This window comes from Erithacus rubecula (genome assembly GCF_903797595.1).
Source record: "Erithacus rubecula genome assembly, chromosome: 5".
In the NCBI taxonomy this organism is placed as follows: domain Eukaryota; kingdom Metazoa; phylum Chordata; class Aves; order Passeriformes; family Muscicapidae; genus Erithacus; species Erithacus rubecula.
In genome coordinates, this window is record NC_136687.1 from 18,435,511 (window position 1) to 18,458,053 (window position 22,543).

The following is a 22,543-nucleotide window of genomic DNA, read 5'->3' on the forward strand; positions in this document are numbered from 1 at the left end:
ATTTCTTCCCTGAAGTAATACAAAAATCTTTGTCTAATAAATGCATACAGAGTTTTTGTGGCTCATCAGGGTGCTATGACATTCCAGTGTATTGATTCTGTGGTGTTAAAGGGTGACATATTTGGTGTTAACGGGCCATCAGAGTATTGGGATTTGAACTGTACACAGCAAGAAGCACTGACTTTCCTGTAACATAACAGGCTTTTTAAAGCAGTAGGAGTAACTAACAGTCTTACATAATTCCTCATGTACAGACTTAAAACATTAAAAAGATTTTTGTATAAATAAATTAATGAAATTTAGAAAATATTTTTAAAATTCTGAAAATAAAATTTAATATTTACTATTTTGTGAGATCCACCACCATTCTGCATCTTTTCATTTACAAAATTTCTTAACATCCTGAGTTTCACTCTTGAAAGAAATATTTGTTTTATACTGTGCTTAGTTTTGTTCTTTTTCTTACATTTTTTTTGTTCTGCAAAATTTATTCTGTCTTAGGTAAAGATCTTAACATTTTTAGTGTAGTTTATACAGGATTTGCTTGCATTTCATGTAATGGCTGTTCTCTTTATATTTTAGGCTAAAGACACCTAAGTGTAAAGTTGTTCCAGGTTTATGTTACCTTGCAGGGCATCAAATAAAATCCAAAAGAGTGTGTGAACCAAAGAGGGTTAAAACAGCATCTTCTGATTTTCTGTTTTTCAGATGAAGTGGTTTATTTGTTTTTTTTTCAAGTTTTAGTGACCTGGAGTGTTTTCTTTGGAAATAGCATTTTGATTATTTTTTTTATTTTATAGCGCTGATTATAATTACTGTGAAAAAAATAAAATCAGCTAACTCAAAAAAAGTGAGCTAATTCTATCATCTTTGGAAATTAATCAGATTCGCAGTTGAAAAGAGTCTATAGGACTCAAACTACAGATGTTTACATATACATTCTTTTTTGTGTTTGAATTTCAGTTGTCCTGCAACGAAATGTAGAACATCTTTTATATAATATGTTTACTCTGTTTTCTAACATAAGTATTTTGCTTAAGCAGATTTGCTAGGAAGTGACAGCTCTGAAAAATTGGACACAGTGATTGCTGGAAGTATTTCAGTTCCCAGCAATCTAAGTAGTGCGGAAGGGAAAAAATGAAATATCACCATATTTTAAAGATGACAGTTTTGTCAAAGATGGCTTTTCACTCTTAAAAAAATTGAGTAAATCAAGTAGATCTAAAATGTCTGTACTCATTAAAGATGCAACACCTTTTTATTTTATTTTATTTTTGTTTCTTCTCTCTCTTTGTAAACGTATGGTAAAACTGACATGAAATGTAAAACACTCTGTAAATAGCATTATTCTTCTTTAATTGTTATCTTTAGATAGTTTTGAATCATAACAGACTTTCATGAAGCACAGTTTTAAAGAGATAATCAATGTAAAATTTGGTAAAATGAAACTGAAATGAAGTCTTATATTCTTCAGAGTTATATTTTGTAAATAACTTCAGAAGAATATTTTTGTCACATCTGGTTTTCTAAACACTCAGTTTCATGAGTTCCTGCTCCCCTTCTGTAGATCATGAATCAGGAAGCTGATCTGGCCTGCTTGTTTCAATCGTTTTGGGTGTTAGCAAGCATCTACAAAGACATGATTTATAAATACAGTCTTTAAAATAGGAGAGGGGGAAATGTTTATTGAGCATGGCTCTCCACTTGAGCAGATATAAATGCTCATGATGAAATTCTTGTTCATCCTAGTAGTGGGGTAAATGTCCAGTGTATGTTTCTCTTCTGCTGCTTTTAAATGTGGCATGATACTTGTTGCAAGTGTACATTCCCTTCACAATTAATTCAAAAGAAATAATTTGCAGAAAGACTTTACTGAGGTTTAAATTTCTGTTGAGAGTGGAACCCACTGTCCACAAAGTAAAAGCCCTGTGTGCTGTCCACAGTCTGTGCAGATGCTGACAAGGACACACCAGAGTTCATGCTGCTGCTGTTTTCTTCGTGTTCTGCACTGAATTTGTCTTATTTGGCAATCTTCTCCAGCACAGCTTAGCAAATGCATTATACTAAAACCTGCCAAGATATTTTACTTCTTTTTGGTCCCTTGTACAATATTGCAAAATGAATTTTCTTTATTTTAAATGTAGCAGATCCAAACAAAAGATCTACAGTCTTGAATTTCTCAAGTTCCTGCCTGATACACAGAAGCGACTTAATTTTGTTTTATTCTACAAAGCAGAAGGTGTTTATGGACCTACACCATGTATTTGCCTGTTTCTAGGAAAGCCAGAAGTTGGAGTAAAGCATTAATTTTTTTTCCCCATGGATATGTCACATGAAGTCCTTAAGAAAATGTCTTTAAAGATCTCTCAATTTCTTGATGAAGCTAAGCCATTCTATAGAAGTTTCTAAAAAAAAAAAATTCTTTGTTTGTGGACATCCAAAGGGGGAATTAAGTTACGAAAAATAACTACTGAAAAGGCATCAGGAAAAAGGTTATGTAAATTTTAAGATGAAATCAGCTCAGGAGTCTTGTTATTTGAAAAAAGAGAGAGAGGTCTTTCATTTGTAAAATGCTCTACAGTGATGCAGAAAACCAATTAAAATAGATCTGAAGTATTACACTCACTTTTAAATTCTGAGACATCCTTTCTTTTGAAATAGAAATCCCTGCAAATAAATATCTAGAATAGTAGCCTATCAGTCTTGATTGGTGTACTCTGCTTGCCAGCCAGGCTAAGCACAGTTTCATTGGTGAACAGCTGTCTCTTGAAACTTAATTGGAAAAATATATTTTTTGTTAATCCCCCCTCCAAGATATGGGGCCATTTAAATGGGTCTTACTCCTGAGCACTACAGCTGCAAATATTCTGAGTAGGGGCAGCCATGTAAAAATAATTGGACTCTGTAACTTACCTGGACAGAGAAAAATCTTTTCCCTCTACATATTAGATGTAATTTAATACACTTAAGACTGATTTTGCATTTTATGGTAAAAATTTTGCTACTTCACTGGAAAAAGATGGGTTTTTTTTAAATTTTTGATTAAATATGAGAAAAAACCGAACCTTAAATGTTGAACTAAACCAGTTTATGGTGTTAATTTAGTACTCCCATGTGCAAATTCTGTACATATGTTAATTAGCCATGAGGAATTTATGTGCAAAAGGATTAGTAGTTACCTAAAATCTGTAAGTGTGTAAACCATGCTGTGTTCAAGTGTAATCTAATGTGAGGTAATTCAACTGATCTTACAAATATTTGTTTGGAACATTTGTTGCTTTCCACTGTTCAGATATTTTGCATGTGAACTCTTAGCATGGCAGACTAATTTTGATATGTGACATCATTTTCCATATATAACTGCTGTCAAATCTGACTCAATTTTGGTAATTTTAGATGTAATTTAAAAGTGTGTCTAAGAAATTAAAAATCACATCATTGACTGTTTTTTAAAATTATTTTTTCTTCATTCTGCATCATATATTAAAGATAGACATAAATTTCTCTGTTCCCTTTACCAAAAAGTGAATAGGGAAGGAAAGGCAATTATTTGCAAAATGTAAAAAATTTTATGACAATTTGACAGACTGTTGTTAAATCAATCTACTATAGTGTATTCAAAAAGGCACACTATAAAATAAACTCTTATTTATTAGGAAACAACATACTTTCCTTGATAAAGGACCTCAAAAGTTCCAACTGGTTTAAAAGAATGGAATTTATGTTTCCTTTGACAAGGAAGGTGTAGATACAAAGAAACCCTTCTTGCTTTGAACTTAATTTTAAGAAAGTGAAGAGTTGACAATACAGACAGGTTTATGGCATTGTTACTAGAATTTAGTATTTTGCATACATGCAACATAGCATCTGAGAATAGCTCTATCCTTTATAAACTTATTTTATCATTATGATGCTTCCAAAATATAAGTGATTATTTAGATGAATGCACAGACTAACTGAGAATTTGTACCTTTTAAAATCCTTTTGATTGTAACTTGGAGCTACACTAAGAGGGATTTTGGAAGCCTAATTTTATATTTTGTTTATTGAGCAACACCCTCCTTTAATGTTGCTTTTTGAGTCTGTATTTTACATCCATGTTTTCTGTGATTTGTTCAAACAGTGGGCTCAACCTATGCCTATTGTGACATTTCTTTTTCAAATGGCACACTGGTAAAAGTGCTTTCTTTCATCTTCTGACATTTTCTTCATAGTTTTCGAGGGGTTTTTATTTTTGGTATTTTTTTCACTGAAACTTCTCTGCTAGGAGAGGTATTGTTGTGATCAGTGAGTTTTGTGGGTGAGTGTGATATCTACTTGTACTTTGGAATTTGATATAAAGGCTGGTACATCTGTCATTTCCCGCCTAAGGATCCTGTACAGAACAGTTAAACCAACTTCCCTACATCTTTCACTCTCCTTGCTTTCGACAACTTTTTTATTTTAGTTTTGGCTGCTGTGTAAGTCTCTGTCTTTAGAGCCCTCCTGTGCCTTTGGGATAATCATCTTTGCTGTTTAATGGATGGAGTTTTATTCACCCATGTAGGAGCAGTAGTGCACTAGTGCATTTTGACTAGAGAGGAGAATAAATGCCTCTCTCAATCAAGGGAAAGCAGGGGGGCTGAGGAGTGGTGGAGGGGCAGGAGAAGCCCCTGGAGTCTGTTGTACCCCAGGTAGAGTAGGAGTGTCTGTACTGAGCAGGGATTACTGGCACAGTGTCCCCAAAGGTCTGAAGTATGCAGCTTTCCTGTGAAGTCTGTTGGGCCCATCAGAAGAAAAGTAGAACTTTCCTTAACAAAGTAAGCAATAAATGTATCAGCTTGCTATTTCTACCACATCACAGTAATCTGTTTTAAATATATCTATAAAGTAATTCATTCCTTGAGTAATTCTTCTGCCTCTCATGAACATTTTACTAAAAATCCTTTCTGGCCTTGTATGTGCAAATGGAAACCTTGGTAAGCAACAAATTTGATTGGCAGCTACCATTCTGTGTAGATTATCTATTAGACAATGATTTTACAAGTCTTTAAAACAATCAAATATTAATGCCTCTAAAAATTAAAATGACACTGAAAATAAGTATTTATCTTTTACCTCAGCTTTCTTATACATTAGATTCTGAAGTCTTGCCATTCTTAATTTTTTATTCTGTCTTGGTGAGTACAATACGATGGCTAGAGAAATTATAAATAAATATAATACTATGAAGTGACAAAGGATCATTAATGGAGAAACAGATATTTTGCCTCTAGGCAGATTAATTCTGGGGCTTGGAAAAATATGTCCTCTGTACAATCAATACAGATTATTCTCTTCAGCATTGACTCTCAGTAGTAGTGGTGGACAATGATTTTATATACACTGACAGATAGGAGGAAGGCAGGGATTTTGATCCAAAAATATTCTTCATACTTGTCTATGAAGTAAAATATCTCAAATTCCTTTTTAGAGTCTCAGCTCCACAGGTGTCTATCCCATGCAGATGCATGAGAAGACTTTTTTTTTTTTAATTGAATAAATTACAAGATCAGGAAATTGCAATAAGTGGGAAAAGGAGGGATATGGGAAGCCAGATAATCAGAGAGATTGTAGGGGTGTGGTCATCATCAGAATAAAGTGCTGACAAATGTCAACTGAGGTAGACATTAAAGGGATGATTAAAAGAAAATTTTATTAAGCTATAAGAGTAAGGGAAAGAATCAGGACAATTATTATTTCACTTAGAAGTGAAAGGCTATGTAGATGTGATAGAGGTATACATGGGAGGCAAAAGCTGGAAGCCTCTATAAATGGAGATAAAAGCAAAACCAGGAGTCTAATGTATGTAAGACAAGCAGGAACAGACAGGTGTCACCACAGAAATCTGAGTGATATAGAACAAAACATGCTATGTCTTCTTTTAAATAAATCTCTTAGGAAAAAAAGGTACTGTTTTGTGGAGAATAGTGCTTATATTTAAGTAGTGGAGAAGGTGGAAAAGAAGAAGGATAAAGGTCTAAAAGTGTGACCTCATCTTTTATCAAACTGTAGAGCAGAGTTTATATGAAAAAAAATTAAGTTACTGACATAAAGAGCGAGGGAAGATAGCATGAAAATTGAAAATGCCTTTACTGAAAAGAGTTCATACAAACCAATCTGATAACTTTCTTAAAAAAGATAACCAATTTTCTAGACAAAGAAAATTTAGTAATCTCTCTCCTTGGACTTCAGCAATCAGTTGATACTGTGCCACCTGGGAAATTATTTGTGCACCTGAGGAAGATGGGTACTACTAAAGGAATCAAAAAATATGTAAGAAATTCACTTAAATGAGATGACAATTGGTTTTCTTGCAAAGGTAAGCATTATAAGAAGTTACTTGGGTCAAGTATCAGCTTTTAGAATATTTTTGCTTTATATTTTAAAGCAAACAGTGCAAATATAATAAGGAGACTTGATTATGGAACAGATATGATAAACACCAAGAAATTGTGTGAGAATTAAATTGTATTAGATGAAGGATTAGAAAACATTCTAGACTTTAGGATTTAAATAGTAAAAAAAAACCCCAAGAACAATTTGTAAATTCAGTCTGGAGATGATAATATGGGAGCAGTAGAAAAAGAGAAGAATTTAATAAATTAGGGAAGAGTTACTAGGAGTACTAGTGACAAGCAAATTTATTTTTGCAATATAAGGCTGAATCAATTTGAGTGCTGCTGTGAGAGAAACAGACATAGTCAGGTCATTTAAGAAGTCATTCATGAGACTCCCTCTGAAAAATTGTTCTGTTATTCTAGTCAACCATTTTCAGCAAGAATTAAGCTTACTTTTAAACATTCAGAAAAAGCTGTCTAATAACCATGGAATATAGACTTAGCTGTGGAAGAGAAGACTAAAAGGGCTTTGCTTATTCAGACTCAAGGCTCTGAGAGACGTGCTGTGGCAAGCTAAAATAGGATGGCAGAAGTTGTTACTATCCTCAAGGCACGAATACTTGAGGCTCCTTTGAACCACTTTGTGAACCACTGCTTTGTATATTAGGGTAAACCAAAACTGGAATTCTTTTACTTTAATACACCCAGCTGAAGAGTGCAATAGTACATGAGTTCTTTCACTGGCATGTCATATAACCCTGCCCTGAAGACTTCAGTGCCCATCAGAAGGGTGGAGCAGATGGTAACTATTCCTGCTGCCTGGTTTTCAACCACTGCTACATTTACATCAGAGCCTTAAGAAAGTAAGTGGGGAGAGGAAATGTGATTGCTCTTCATAAATATACTGGGACTAAATATCGGCAGAACGTTTAAGAACAATATTGTCATAACAGCAAATATGTACCACTGTGTGTTTAGTTTAGGAACTCAAAAAAAAAAAAAAAAAAAAAAAATTAAACTCTCTGAGATTTAGTTAACATAAAAATATCTTGATAATTTTGAAATGGAACTTCATCCATTTAGAATAACAGAATTACACAGATATTTTCCTTCCAGTAAGTTTGTGTATTCTTAAGAATAGGAAGAAGAAAACAAGAAAAGGTGGGCCATGATTTTAAGGCCTTAGTTCCATAATGCTGGATTAAACTGTTATTAGCAGTATCTACACCAAGATCAAGCTATGTTCTGTACGATGGTTAAGGAGCAGCACACACATCTCAATGTGAGGTTTGTAGCAACAGAGACATCTAAGGATATGAGTATTGAGCTTCTGTTTTTCTGGGAACAATTTTTTCCTTGGCAGTATTGTTCAGTTTTTAAGAGGTCCAGAGTTTCTGTGGCTTGATTGTAATAAATAACTTAAATAGGTTTCATTCTTATCATTACAGTGCTTCTTAATGCAGTGCATTGATAAGCAAGGTGACTGAATTTTGATAAATGTTTTGTATAAGCTGAATGCAAACCATATGGAAGTTAGCAATACTGAGACTTTTTAGGTGCCTTCAAAATACTGTTAGCAAGTTACATTTCTGAACATGGTCTACTTGACATAAATCAATGCATATGTAGTGAAGATAGTGCATTGATATCTTTATAGTGGACTGTTATGAAGACAGTTTTGTGCTTCAGGAACAGCAAGTCATTCTAGTAAATAGTATTAAATAGGCAATTTTAAAAATATTGCACTGCTTCTGTGAGCACAGGTTAGAGAGTTAAATGGGATATATTTTATTTTGGGTTTCATTCCTACCTACTACTAATAGAAGGTATATGCTTCTCATTAACATGAACATTTCTCATTAACATAAACATTTTGGGTTTGTTTAGAAAGAACTGGTTCCTAAACCTTTAACTGTATGTGATTTTTTAAAAAATTCTAAATTCTAAATTATTTATTTTGTGGGGATGTATTAATTACTTTCAGGTCGATGGCATGTTCACAATTCTTCCAACTATAACCACTGTCTTTGTGAGGCAGTAGTCCTCTAGTGTTTAACATCAAGACTGGTTGATATGTCACCATAGTTTTGCAAAGTGTGACTATGAAAATATCATGAGTGGTGGGATTTGGCAGATTCCTAAATGTTCAAGTCATTTATAAGCATAGTGTGAGAAGGAAATTAATAAGCCAGAAATTTTGTAAAGATAATAGATGATAAATGTTAATTTTATCAATTTTATGCTTGCAATGATGGGTAAAGAGGATAATTTGTTTCATTTGTGGATTTTTGTCTTTGTTTTCATAAGAACTAAAATACCTATTTTGATGGACTTGGTTTACATAACTTGCAGGACTCAGAAGTCATGACAAATTTAATTTAAATGAGGTTTGATGAGAACACAATTATGTTAATCTCTGTGCTAACTCTAGATGTGTTGTCCTTTAAAACGGTTTTCTTTAATTTCTTTTTTTTTTAACTTTTGTTCTCAGGATTATTAACTTTTTATATTAATTTAGGCCACATATATTACAGAAATTTTAATTATAAAAACCTATGCATACCTTTGTGATAATGTGTAGAAATCCTCATTAATTTCTTATTCAGAAAAAAACCTGTTCAGGGGTTCCATTTTGCCTTTTTTTTTTTTTTTCCCTATATGTGGCCTTTACATGTGCATACAAATGGCACAACATTAAGATAGTGAATATTTTATTTACTGATTAATTTTCTTCTGTGTATTTAAGAATATGAGAATTATCTTTCCTTATGCAACACATACATCCTAAGGAAATATATTCAATGCACGTTCTGTAGTTTCCCATATCCTATTTTGGTTTCTACCACAAACTGAAAGTGAAGTTACATGTGTATAAGAAGTTTAAAAATAGGCTAGAAGTATCTTGTGAAATATAACAGGAAATCTACGGAGATATATTTTTATCTGGCATTTTCTGTAGTGGGCAAAAATGAGCATGTTGTGCCTTTCAGTTCTGCTTAAGATCATTGCAGAAACTTGTAATCTGTCACATTTTTAGTCATGTGCACATGTCAATCAGATGAATATATGATATATATTGCAATCATAACATATTTACAGAAAGAGACACAGTTCTAAGAATAAAGTGAAATGAGTTGCAACCCCCCCCCCCCCCAATAAAACTGTACTTGCAGAAGTTAATAATTCTGACTTTGCAGCAATATGTTATGGCTGAGATCACTATACTCCGTTGATGTGTGACTTCTCACTTATTTAATGAAAAATAATTACAATTAAAAACAAATATATATCACTAATATTAAGAGGTCGCTTCCCAATGGCAATGAATACATAAGTTAAGGAAAAAGGAGAAACATAAATTAAGATCTATTAATAAATTTGGGGTTTTTTAGACTAATTTTTATGTACAGCAGAGTTGAAATTCTGGGAGCAATATCCCATTGAAATATTCAGGCAAAAGAATTGTACCCTATCAAGAAATTATGTAAAATTATGCCTATGATAAGCAAGTGTACTCTGTATGTAATAAGAAACTTCCAGACAGGTATTTTAATATTATGGACTAGATTAGTGGAGAGCTGCAAGCCTCTTGCTCGTAACAACTGAAGTAGTGACTCTCAGTTCTTCATTTAACTCTGGTGTATATGCAAGGAAATGGAAGCAGGAACAAGACAGTAATATCAATTTCATGGCAATTAGCAAGATTCTTCAACTGCTGTAGAAAAATGGGGAAAACAGCACCTAATTTAACAGAAATTTGGGGAGAGTAGTCAATTTCCTAATTTTTTTGTGTCAATTACTATGTATGGATTCATCTACTAATGAACAGAGGATGTGATTTGGGGATTTGGGTGTGAATTCAGCCTCAGTCTATGTTTGGAGTCTTTCTGTGCATATTTCTGAGCACCACTGAGCATTTTGAAGCATTGATTTGTTCCAGCGTTGTCTTTAGATTGTCAGGCAGTGTGTAGCACTTGCAGTGCAGGTGCAAGGCCTTCCATCAGTTTGCTCTCCATGCCTGCACAGTGTGTGCCAAAGATTGGCAGGTGATGCAGACTTTGCTGCTCATTAGGATGTAATGTAAAGAGGCACAACAAATTACAGTCATCCTTCCCTTTGTATGCTGCATCAGGTGTACTGCAGGTACTATAGACACACACACTGAGACTTCCATGGTTGCTTAAGATTTAATGATATAACATATTGTATTTGTGATAAAAAAAAAAATCAACATTTTGTCTAGTATGTGCCAAGGAATTTATTTTGCTTGTTTTAGCTTTTCTGTCACGATTTATGATTTTATTTTTAACTGAAAAAAATAGTATCAGTATCTGTCATACAGAAAAGCTCTAATTATAGAAGGTATATGTTACATCTGTGAACTTTTTTTTACCTCAGAAATATCTTATGAATGAACCAAATGCTTACAACTGTGTTTATATTTTGGAAAAGGATATTTAAAATGTATTTTAAGAGATCTCTGTTGATTGCATACTGGACAAGTCTACTATTTCAGTGCATGTATGCTCCTTAAAGATAGCAAAACTTAATTTTTATATGAATATGAATAACTGGTAAGTTAGGAATTTTGAGTTAGTCAATGTACTTAAATGAAAGGTACAGATAGATCAATAAAAATAGGTAGGTAGATAGATAGATAGATAGATAGATAGATAGATAGATAGATAGACAGACTGACTACTTGGTTTTTTAAATTTTGTTTTGGCCTATATAGTGTTTTTGCTGCTTTTTTCAATTTAAGTAAGTGTAAATTGGGCAACGAGGTTTGTATGTAATTTGGTTGGTGATGATGAAGAATTTTAGGTGTAAATATATTTCTTCTGCAACCAAAACAGAATGTTTTGCTTGCTTGTCCCAGATGGCTTCATGTAAGAAGATCATATCTAGATTGAGGAGCAGACGTTATTATTTGAGAGTCTTTTATGGATTATGTTCATAGAGTAAAAGATGTTTTATAGAGGTGCTTGACATTGCTATCCTACTTTTGTGTCATTTGATTTTAAATTTACATATGTGTAACAGATTAGAAGAAATTATTCATTAAAATAAGTAGTGATGTAAAATAAACATAAATTATTAATAATTCAACAGTACTGAAAAAGCTGAAAAGACTGATGAATGCCAACAAAACGTGTTATATAACCAACAATAATGGGTTAATATTTTTTTGTGTGGATGACCCAATTCCAAGTGATGTTTTAAGTGCTGTTTCGGAAGAATATATTGGACAGAAACCTTCACTGTTTATCACTAGATATGCATGTCTCTTTAGTGTCTCCTTTTTGTCACAAGCATATTGATTAAAGTGATTCAAAGGAATAAGGTTCCTCCCTAGTTCTCCATTTCCTTTATGCCCAACTTAGATGAAGATATTTGATACTTGACATTCTGAAGAATGTAGATGTTCATAGAATTGTCATTGTATACTCAGATTGTATAGTCAGATTCAAACCTGGCTTGCACGCTCCATTTTATCTGGTGGTTGGGTGAGAGAGATGAAGGGAAAGAGGAGTTTCCTGTTTGTTTTCTTGTAATATTCCTACATTTTGCTTCTTTCAGCCCTCTGTACTGCACTATTTATCTCATCATTTAATGGGAAAGAGTTATGCTCATCACTGATTCCTGAGGCATCTATATTATTTTCCAGACTACAAAAAACTCTGATTTTACTCTGCAGTAACTCTGAGTAAGGAAGTGAAGAATTTATAAATCACTCCAATTTGTCTGTAATTTGAAACCTGTTTCTGGGCATAGTTCACTTAACTCCTTCTTTTTCTTAAGAAACATGAAACAATATGTTTCTGTACATGCCTGTATGGAACAGTTCTAACTGTCTTTGCTGCCAAAATAGTTATTCTATGGAATATGTTTGGACCTAAGGCTGAGAAGAGAAATTTTTTGCTCAGTAGTAAGATCCATGGTAGAGGATTAAGCTAGCCAAACCCTACTCACATCCCGGTAAGCAGACGTGTATTTCTGTATTTTTTGTAGGTGGATACAGTGCAGACTACGCAGCACCCTGGCCACATTGAGGAATCATGTAAAATGAATGTATGTGCTCGTAAGTGAATTATTTATGAAAGGACACTCCAACTCTAAGGGATGTTGGATCATAAAATCCATGAACTCTCTTTACTCTTATGTTAAGACATTGATTCCCAGGGGGCAGGGTTACTGCAGAACTAAGTGGATCTTTAAAGCAAAGCTATTAGAAAAAACACGAAACAAAACATGCTAAATAATGATAAGAACTGCTGAAAACAAGAGATTTAGATTACATTTTGGATGCATTTGGAGTGATATTAAACGGAGTCAAGAATCCAAAACAGGAAAACAAATGGTACATGAGAAAGGTTTGGTGAGCAGAACTGATTGTAAGTGGAGGAAGAGGATCAAATAGCTTCTAATTCAAGAATATGACTAGGATGAAAACACTCACCATTTTTTCCTTTGTTCCATCTTTGAAAGGAATAAAATTAGATTAGATGACTTATTGAATTTTTAACTGGGAGATGACTGTGAACAAGGTTGAATTTTCAGTGCTTGAATCAATGAAGTGTTTGTGGTTTGCAGGAAGAAAACAAAAAAAACTGACCCTGGTGATATGCTAGATAAACAAAGAAAAAGAAATATACCTCAGGACTGAAATTCTGTAAATCCAGAAGGAGTCTTAATATTTGAAAATCTTTGTCTTGCTTGGGGGCATGAGAGGAAGTGTGGAGGAGGACTCAGCTGAAGCAGCACTGGGTCCTTCAGATTTTGCTGAGAGAAATGTCTCTACAAGGAAATTGAGGTAGATACAAAGAAGAAACCAAACATGCTAAATGACTACCAGCAAATAGGGAAATGAACTCACATGGTACACATACAGTTTGGTTGCTAAAGACAACTGAATTCACTTGGCTAGAGAGCTCCAGACTAAAAGAATTGTATCAAGGATTGTACAACTGCCAGTATCAAAACCATGTATACAGAAAACCTCTGACTCTACAGTCACCACTAAACTATATATATCACATAAAAACAAAGACTATAGTGCCAACTCCAATTTTATATACATATATATATATATATGTACACACCAATTTTTATATTCATTTTCTATATGCATTTGAATATTACTTTATATATCATCTTATGATTTAGAGAAAGGCTGAATATTTTCTCCTAAAACATTTATTTAGTCATATCCTTCATCATAAGAAGCAACAAAAGAGGATATTTGAATAATAAATTTCCTACAAGGTATTTTTCTTAGGAATAAAGCTTACCTTTAGCTGTTGAAGTTTGTGATGTAAATCTGGTATAACCATGTGAGAAAACTACATTATATCTGTAACAAAACTGTATATTGTAACTTGCCTTCACAGTATGGCTTTTCAACTGTATGAACCAAAATGCTGAAAAATACTTTTTCTCTCCTGATTGTTATGCATTTATATCTGAATTAGATCACCCTTTATGTTTATCCCTTCAAAACTGATAGTCTGCCACTTATTTCCATTTGGAGTAATTAGTTCTGAGTGGAGGAATTTATGATACAGTGGGGACTTTGACCTCTTTATTGTGCTGAAATTTATTATCAAACTTCAAAGTCAGTAGGCTGCTACCATATTGATTTTGTTTTCTGTGTACAAAATCAATGAGCAAAATTAAAATAAAAAAATCAATTTGTTCATTTTTGAATTGATTCAGGCTTTCTATGTGTACATTGTTTATTGAAACTTGATTGCTAGTCTGGAACTTTAGTAATCCTGAATAAAAAAATTAATAAAATTCACAAAGAAAGAAAATTACAGTTAAGACATACAGGAATGAGAAGGAAAAAGATGCAAAAGAGATCAAGAAAAACACAGTTTTCTATTGGAATGCATTGTTTAGGAATATCAGAGAACTATAAAGATTGGTACCAAGAGCTTTATCAAAAAAATCAGCATACAGGTTGTTTCTTTTGCATTTTCTATCCCTTTTCTTTAGTTCAATTGGTGCTCAGAAATGGTGTGTGAAATACCTGCAGTCCATGAACCATATTTTGAGTTCAGAGCACTTGAAAATCTTACCTTAAGATGAGAAAAAATGAAGAAAAACCACCAAAATTTTTAAGATGTAACATTTTGCAGAAATAAATGCACTAAGTATGCAAACATATTTTTAAAAATTTCAGCCTTTTTCTGAATACAGATATTATCTAAGAAAAAAAAATTAAACCTGGAACATGTAAAGGCATTGTTAAGTACTTCTGATCAGATTCTTATCTCAAATAAAGCAGTTTTATTTCAATAAAATTATTCTTCAACTAGAATATCAAAAATGTGTCTTCTGTGTTCATTGCAATTTCATTCTTCTGTATTTAATTTTCTGGTCAGAAGCAATTGAGAAGAAAGAACCCTTAAAAAAAAAAGTGCAACTACTCTAATTTTCAGATTTCAGAGAGTTTAGCAGTCAAGCAATTTGTATGGAATAAAAGCACTTTTATATTGCCTCCTGCTACAATACCAGTGGGGAAAGGGCAGCAAAACAGTGGGAGACCAAATGAAGAGTTTTTTCTTCTGTTACATCAACTTGCAAGTTACTGGGAGCTTCAGAAATCACAAGTGGTAATATAGCTTTTATGAACTATTTCTTTCCTCTTTGCCTCCTACTGCTGCTTCATTGTTGGGTAGTGTCTTTTTTTATGTCAGAGTGAGGGAGTGAAAGATATCTGTGACAATAGATATTGTTTCTGTTTGCCGTTGTCCTGCTTGGAGGAGAGAAAAAATACATCCATATGACTCTCATTTTCCTGTCTTTTAGGAAGAGGTTAATTAGAGCTTTTAAAGCCAAATATGAATTGTCTTATTCATATGAGCCAAATATACCCAGAAATTTCTTCTATAAGTAGAGATCACTCTCTTTCCATTATCACTTTATTTTCAATTGTTTTATAAAAGAATACTAAAGAACAAGTTGTGGCAGTAGATAACTGTCAGGGAAATTGTGATATGCAATTTTTTTAGCTAGTTACAAAACAAGTTAGATAAATTATTAGTAGGAATATTATATGAAGTGGCAACCAGTGGGAAAGGAAGTGATATGGTGCAAGATCTCTTTGTCTCTTCTTACTGGTTCTACTTCTGGTGAATGTGTACTGCCACAATTTGTAGAGGCACTCTCAATGCCAAATGCAATTTTACATATAAAAGGAGAAGTAGATATGGCCTTTGCAGTAGTACAGTGCTTGCTAAACTATCTACCAAACCTAGACTAGAGGATTAAATTAAACTTGCACCACCCAGATCACACTTTAGTCTTAGGGTGAACAATACAATTTAATTCAAGCAAATTGTTTTTGCAAAGGCTCATAAACAATTTAAAACCTTCATCTGAGATTTCTCAAGCTTATAAAAAAAGCTCTGTCCCTACTGTTCCTTCGTTTAGGCCCATAAGCACAGTCTCTTGGATTCACCCAGTCATCATTTAAAAAGGACAATCCATGCTTAAACACATTTTTCATTTTACTCTTTGAGAGTCATTCAAAAGACTGAATTTTGCTGAGCTAGTAAAAGATAGCTTTGTACTCTCAAATGCACTGGCTATATTTAAATTTCCAATGTATACTTAATTATGCATTCTTATAAACTCAGTATTATCTCCCTTTTCATTGGGGAAAAATTAAGCCATTGTGCTTGCAGACATTATATCTGACTTTTGACATTTCTTTTAGGGAAAACTATAAATATGTGAAATGCTGTTCTATCTTCTATGTTGTTCTCAATATTTTACCAGAATCTACATTAAGAGCAAATATGATGAATGTGACAAATGTTTTAAATCCTTTCCATCACCATGAATATGTCTACAAATTCACTATTTAGCATTAAGCTCTTTGTTTTTGTTGGAATGTGTTCCTGAAATATCAAGAAGCCACAACTGAATTCTATTCTCCACCATACCCCAGTAGATTACTATTTCACCAGATAATTTTCCTTTGATCTGTATTTCCTAGGAATGGCATCTATCACAGGAAATCAGTTTGTTGCCCTTTCTAAGGAATTTATAGTGCTAATGAGGAAAAAAAAGAAAAGGCTTGTTGTGACCCCTGGCAGTTAACACAGAGCCCTCAGTGTTCTTCAGTGGTGGAATTTATGATAGGAATTAATGTTTCTACATTTAGTTTAAAATTAATTTTCTTCCAAATCAGATTAGTTTTTATATTTATATCATCTTAGTCTAGCCCAGTAAAACTATTTTGAATAGCAAGTGCCAAACAAACCAATTAAAAAAAATATTATTTAAACATATAAATGCTGTATTTATTTATTAATTTTCTATGAGAAATATGACAGAGAAAAATGTTCTACTGGACTTTAATAAACCTCATTATGCTCTAAACCCTATTTTATCAGGCTTAATTATCTGTTTATGCTACATTTTGCAGAGTTTTTATTCAGGAAAGCAGGATTTTCAATTGGCTTTTGACACAAAATAACCTTTTTTTAAACTGTGAAACCGTGTGCCAACAATTGTTTTGGCATAAAAGGTATCACTTCTTGAATATTGTCTAGAGCAATTTTATTTTAGCAAATATGAGAAAAAGAGTGGTATATAAACTAATTAACCTCATAAGAAGTGTGGGTAGAGTTCAAGATCATAAGTGTCCATCTGCTTTTCCTTTTTTACTTGTGGAAAAATGATAATTTTCTTCTTCTATGCAGCCCTGAACTATGAGAATAGTAGAAGTACACAGGGAGTAAAGAAAAAAGGCCAGTCTCTGCTTTCACCTCTAAGAAGGGATTTATAATGTAGCCAGTTACATAGCCTTATTTTTAACAAGTAAATTTTGATTATTGTAAAGTTTGGTGTCTCACCTAGCTGCATAATGTCAGAACCAGTAGGAAGTAGGCAAATGTGGGAACCCTTTCATTCAGTCTAAGTTGTTTATCTAATATGAGGATGAAATTCTTTTTGGTATCTCTCTGAGAGTCTACAGAGTGACTTAATTTCAGAGGAATTTTGTATGTGTTCAAGCTCAAAATCTTTCTGCATCTAATGTCAACTAGCATGGAACAATTTTAAGTAGAAATGTCTGATCAGACTTGGTTTGTTTTAGCATACATCTAATGATACAAGGTAATTTGCATATTTGACATTACTGACATCACCACACCATTTCTATGGAGGGGCAGAAAATCTGTCTGGCTGTGGAAAGGCTAGAAACAAGGAAAATCAGTCTCTGTTCCTCTATCTCCCACTAACTTATTTAGGGTTGTGAAAAGGGTAATTTTCATTGTCTCAGTCAGAGAAAACTCTTAAATCCATTTCATTGTGTAAATTACTTACAAGGTATAAATTTTGAGATCCATGGAAATGTCTGTAAAAAGATGTATGATGTTGAAGAAATGCTACAATGTCTTCCATTTCACTGAAGATGGGAGAACTGATTTTCAGAGCAAATTCTTTTTTTGCTCACCAGCTATGAACTGCCTCCTGGCCAAAGTGTTTGAAAGAGGTATTAATTTTCATCACTATGTATATGTATATATATATGTACACTTCAGTCCATTTTGTCAAAAAGTGCTTTAGATTTAACCATGCTACAATGAAGAAAAAAAATCAAGTTACATTTCTTATGCTTAAAAAATGTTAATATTATTAAAATTTATTATTAAATCAATATTTTATGTTGGTTTTAAATATAGCTAGTACATCTGTTTTTATACAGGTATTTCACGACTGTGGCATATGAATATGTTGAATGGTTAGTGGGTAAAGTCTTTCAAGAAATTGGAGAAAAGACATGGGAGTAACTAATTCAATAGTATTGTGAAACCATTGATTATATACTCAGTGCTGGTAGTGACACAAGGATACATGAGCTTTGTCCTGAGAAGCTTGCACTATAAAGAGAAAACTAGACAAGCTGTGGGAGACTCAGTGTTTTTCTTGTTTCCTTCATCCTGCTTCCATCCCTCATTTTGAAATACTCCCTGTGGAGGGCATTAAAAAGTTGTGAATTAAAGCTCCAGGGAGCCTGAAAGCAGCAGTTATAGGCAGTGTTGTGGAATAAAAAGGGTAGACTTCCTGATGCAATTAGTCAGGTGTTTCCTATGCATGATAAAGAGTTTATAGTGCAAAGAAGATGGTGAAAGGAGAATGCAAATAATAAAGTTACATGTATCTCTAAAATTTATGTCATGTTGTGACACCATGTCATGCTCATTTTTCAGATGCTTAAAAGTATGTGAAGTCTGAGCCTCTTGCAGTGATAAGGACTTGATAATTGCTGGTTACCTGTTGAGTTCAGTTTTTGATCTTTCAGGGAAGATCAGTTTGAATATTTTTATGAATCTGACCGTAGCTCTTGAGCAAAGCTTGTGCATTTCTCATGTACAGACATTGGATCAATCCTAAAGAACTTTAAGTGTATGCAGGGAGCTAAACCAAATAAAATCTCTTGAAGCAGCCCCTAGTTTTCCTTTATTTTTCTTACATTGTTGGTGTTGATTTCTGGCATTAATACTGAAATAATGGAGAGGTAAAAACATAGGGGCAATACTAATAAACTGTTTTGAAATTTTTATTCTCTCATTTAAAAAATGCAAATTAAAAAAAGTAAATTTAACTTTTAAATATAGCATTAGATTTTTAATGTGACACAATTTAATTTTGCATTGTGTTGTAGAGTTCTTCCATGCAGCCTTCTGCACATTTCCTTTTAATCATTCTCACTGAAATTAAACCTGTCGCTGAGCAGCACCAGATAGATTTTAATTTCTCTCGAAAATTTATTTTGGATAGGATACATTTTGAAAAAGACTATTTTTATACATGTTTTTAGGTTGATTTTTATATTATTTTTTTGTACCTTTGATTGAGTTTGTGGCTTATTGTAATACACTTCAAGGTAAAAAGTGCTTTCAGCAAACAGTCTTTATAACTATGGGAGATGAGGTAGTAATGTCAGAATCTCTGCTTTACAGAATTCATTACTGTTAGTAATCATAAAAGATGATACATTAGCAAGTCTTGAAACAAGGCAGAAGATTTTTGAATTACCATTTAGCCCATTAACTTTCTATAATCTTGATGGTTTTTTTATTTTTTAGATTTGTTCTTAAATATAAAACATCCATACAACAGGTTATGTTTCTATCTTATTTGCTACTTCAGTAGAGGCTGCATTTATACCATGAGCTGCCCTGAGTTCAAATGTATAATCTGTTTACTATGTAGAACTGGGAAGTGGGAATTGGGGATCTTGTTAATGACACTGACCTACTATCCTGGGATGAAAGAAGCCACCTTAGATCTCTGTGCCTTGACTGTCTGGTATATTAAATACATATAGGACAGCTTACATCACAGTACATGATAAGAACTGATCAAGAAAATTCTACCCATGATACATGAGTGTCAATGGAATTTGCTGATTTATGCTTAGTATAAAATTTAGGGAAACTCTTCATCTGGGCATGTGCAGTAGTTTTATATGTTGAAGTTAAAATAATAGAATCATGAGACCTGGCATAATAATTTCAGCTTTGCCATTGTCAGAATAATATTTTTTTCTCTTATTAATATGATGGGAAAAAATAGGCAAAGAATTGTCTTTAAAATGTAACCATTTCATTTTTTGCATAATTTATTGGGAATATGCTAAAACATTTCTTTTATAGTGCACTGGCTCTGGATTTCTGGTACTCTGGCCATGTTGAACTGCACCAGGAGAGACTTATAATGACTGTTATAGTTCATGTAGGAAATAGTGTTGAATTTTCAAAAATCTTTCTTATTACTTACCCCAGTGATTAAGTCTTTGAAGCAATATGACCCTTAAGTGTAACCACCAGACAGATGGATGGATGGCTATCCACATCTTCCAATAATGAGTGTGAATTCAGCCAGGTGTCAGGTGGGAAGATTCTGGACATCTGTGTCATCTCTCTGGCTTTTTCATCTGTCTCTCAGGGCCTCTACAGATGCACTAGTTGCTTCCCTACATGCCATGACCAGGAAAGATAAGGCAAATAGAATTCTTGTCCCCAGACATAAATATCAATGGCTGGAACTTGAGACTGGATTCATTACTTACTGTGTGCACTTCAAGATTTTTGCAGATCAACAGACTTTATATTGCACATCTCTAATACCTCACTGTATCCAAACTTTGGCAATACTTTGCAGTACTGCATTTTAGGATATAAATATGGCAAATCTCTATTTTTCAGAAAAAGTGAAGTGAATAATGTTACCTGAAGTACGACTATTTAAAAAAAAATGTAAGATCAAATTATCACTAGATCTTTTGATACTTAGTTCTGCAATCCATTGAAATTCTGCTGAAGAGATTTGTACTTTGTGTGGATGGAATGGCTGCCAATCATTCTTCCCTCATCTATTATCTCATTCAAATTAATACTGGTAAGCTTGAAAAATCATAAGTAGCTTTAGCCACTCTGTAATCTGCTTTTAATAGGAATAGGAATGGAATATAGTCCATATAGTAACCTGGATGATCTATCTTGAATTATTTTTGGGATAAGATCAAAAACATACCTGAGTTTTGGTTACATACCCAATCTCAAATTATTTTCATTAAAAAATAAAATCTCCTTTAAATACACTTAGGCTGAGGCCATCTGTTAATTTGATAAACCCTAGAGCCTCATGCTAAGTTTTTTTATACTGAATAAACCTTTCCTGCACTATCTTGCCATGAAGGTCATAATATTAGAGGAGGCAGTTGTGAGATGAATGTGGAGTGCTGCATACTGGAGTGAAAAGATGAACAGCATTTGACTTTCAAAAGACTTCTGACTCAGGAAAGTAAAATGAAAATCTGAGTCAGTGGCTTCAGGAGGGTTTGAATCAGGTCTTAGTGTGGTAAACTGTCAAATTGTCTGACAATATATATAACTAGGTGAGGGTAAACATTGCAGTGCTTCGTAGTAAAGACTTTTTCAAATAATGGTATCAACCTGTAGTAGAATAATAAAATACTTTGCATTTTACTAAGTGATCAGTTTCTGTTAATTGAAGGAGTAGGTGATTTCAGAGAGAGAAAAAAGGCAATTAAAAAAACCCAAAACAATATTAATTTAAACGTATATCTATCTGTATTACACTGTCAAGAGACTACTTCAGCTGCTTAAAAACAGCCCTGTTTCAGAAGTGAAAAAGCAGCACATCATGTATTAAAGCTAACAACAAGCATGCAAATCTCAAAATGATTTATCACCATGGTGGTGTTGGGGCACTTCTAAAACAGAGGGTTCTGATCAAGCTGTGTGAAGTCTGCAGTGATACAAAGGAACATTTTTATAATTGTCAGAAGGTGCAATGGGTTCAAAGTTTGCTTCTGCATCTCAATGGTAATATGAAATTATGTGAAAATACGAAATCTTGGCATGTAGGAAAGTTCCTTATATTCATTTTCTTCCATGTAGACTACAGCCAATTTAAAATACAAGAAGAAATTACATTTCCATAAACTGTTTTATTAAAGTTGATTGATTTCCCAGAGATATTGCTACCTGTCACTGAGAGCTGTTTCTGTGACAATTGTTTATTGTAGTGTAACAATAGCCTCACATTCCTTAGAGTAATATGTGAGAATTGGATAACATAATGGACTTCCAGGGTCTTTGTGAAACACCATTTTTTTTGGCTGATTTTGTTTAAAATAAGTACCAGCCTGTGTTTGTGGGTTAATATATGCATACCATTTGGAATGTACTTAGTGACATTATGTAATTCACAGATGTTTTATTATTCATAGTACTGTGCATTCATAGCTCTCTGTAGTCACTATTGTGCAAAAAATCTAATGAGGGAGAGTCTGTGTGTGTTTTGCTGGTCCTTTAGTCTTTTAAAATTCTCATTCACTCAATTCACAAACAGAGGGATATCAGACTTCCTGCTTTTTCACTCACAGAGAGGAAAGGATTAAAAATATGATTTTGTCATAATTTGTGCAGGTTTATTTCCCATTGTAAAAATACAGAGTAGGACACAAAAAATCCCAAGATCTTATTGTTCCACTGTATTTGGATTGTGCTGTAATTTATCAATTTGAGAGGAGGGGGTTAGTCCAAGTATTAGATAAGTATTTTATACACGCTTTTTATGGGCATAAATGAAATCACACTGTTACAGACAGAAGTGAACTAAAGAAAAATGAGAAA

The 22,543-nt window shown here is 33.3% G+C and overlaps 1 protein-coding gene across 5 annotated transcripts in view; it reads left to right on the top strand.

The window, feature by feature from the left end:
• PCDH7 (protocadherin 7) overlaps positions 1–22,543 on the top strand; it is a 261,489-nt gene that overhangs the window by 37,831 nt on the left and 201,115 nt on the right. For 3 of the 5 annotated variants that reach the window (XM_079306874.1, XM_079306875.1, XM_079306878.1), the window contains exon 2: positions 12,372–12,431. The exons of the other annotated variants lie outside the window; for them this stretch is intronic. In XM_079306874.1, coding sequence (XP_079163000.1) covers positions 12,372–12,431 — 60 coding nt within the window. The remainder of the gene's footprint in view (positions 1–12,371; positions 12,432–22,543) is intronic. 5 annotated transcript variants of the gene reach the window in all.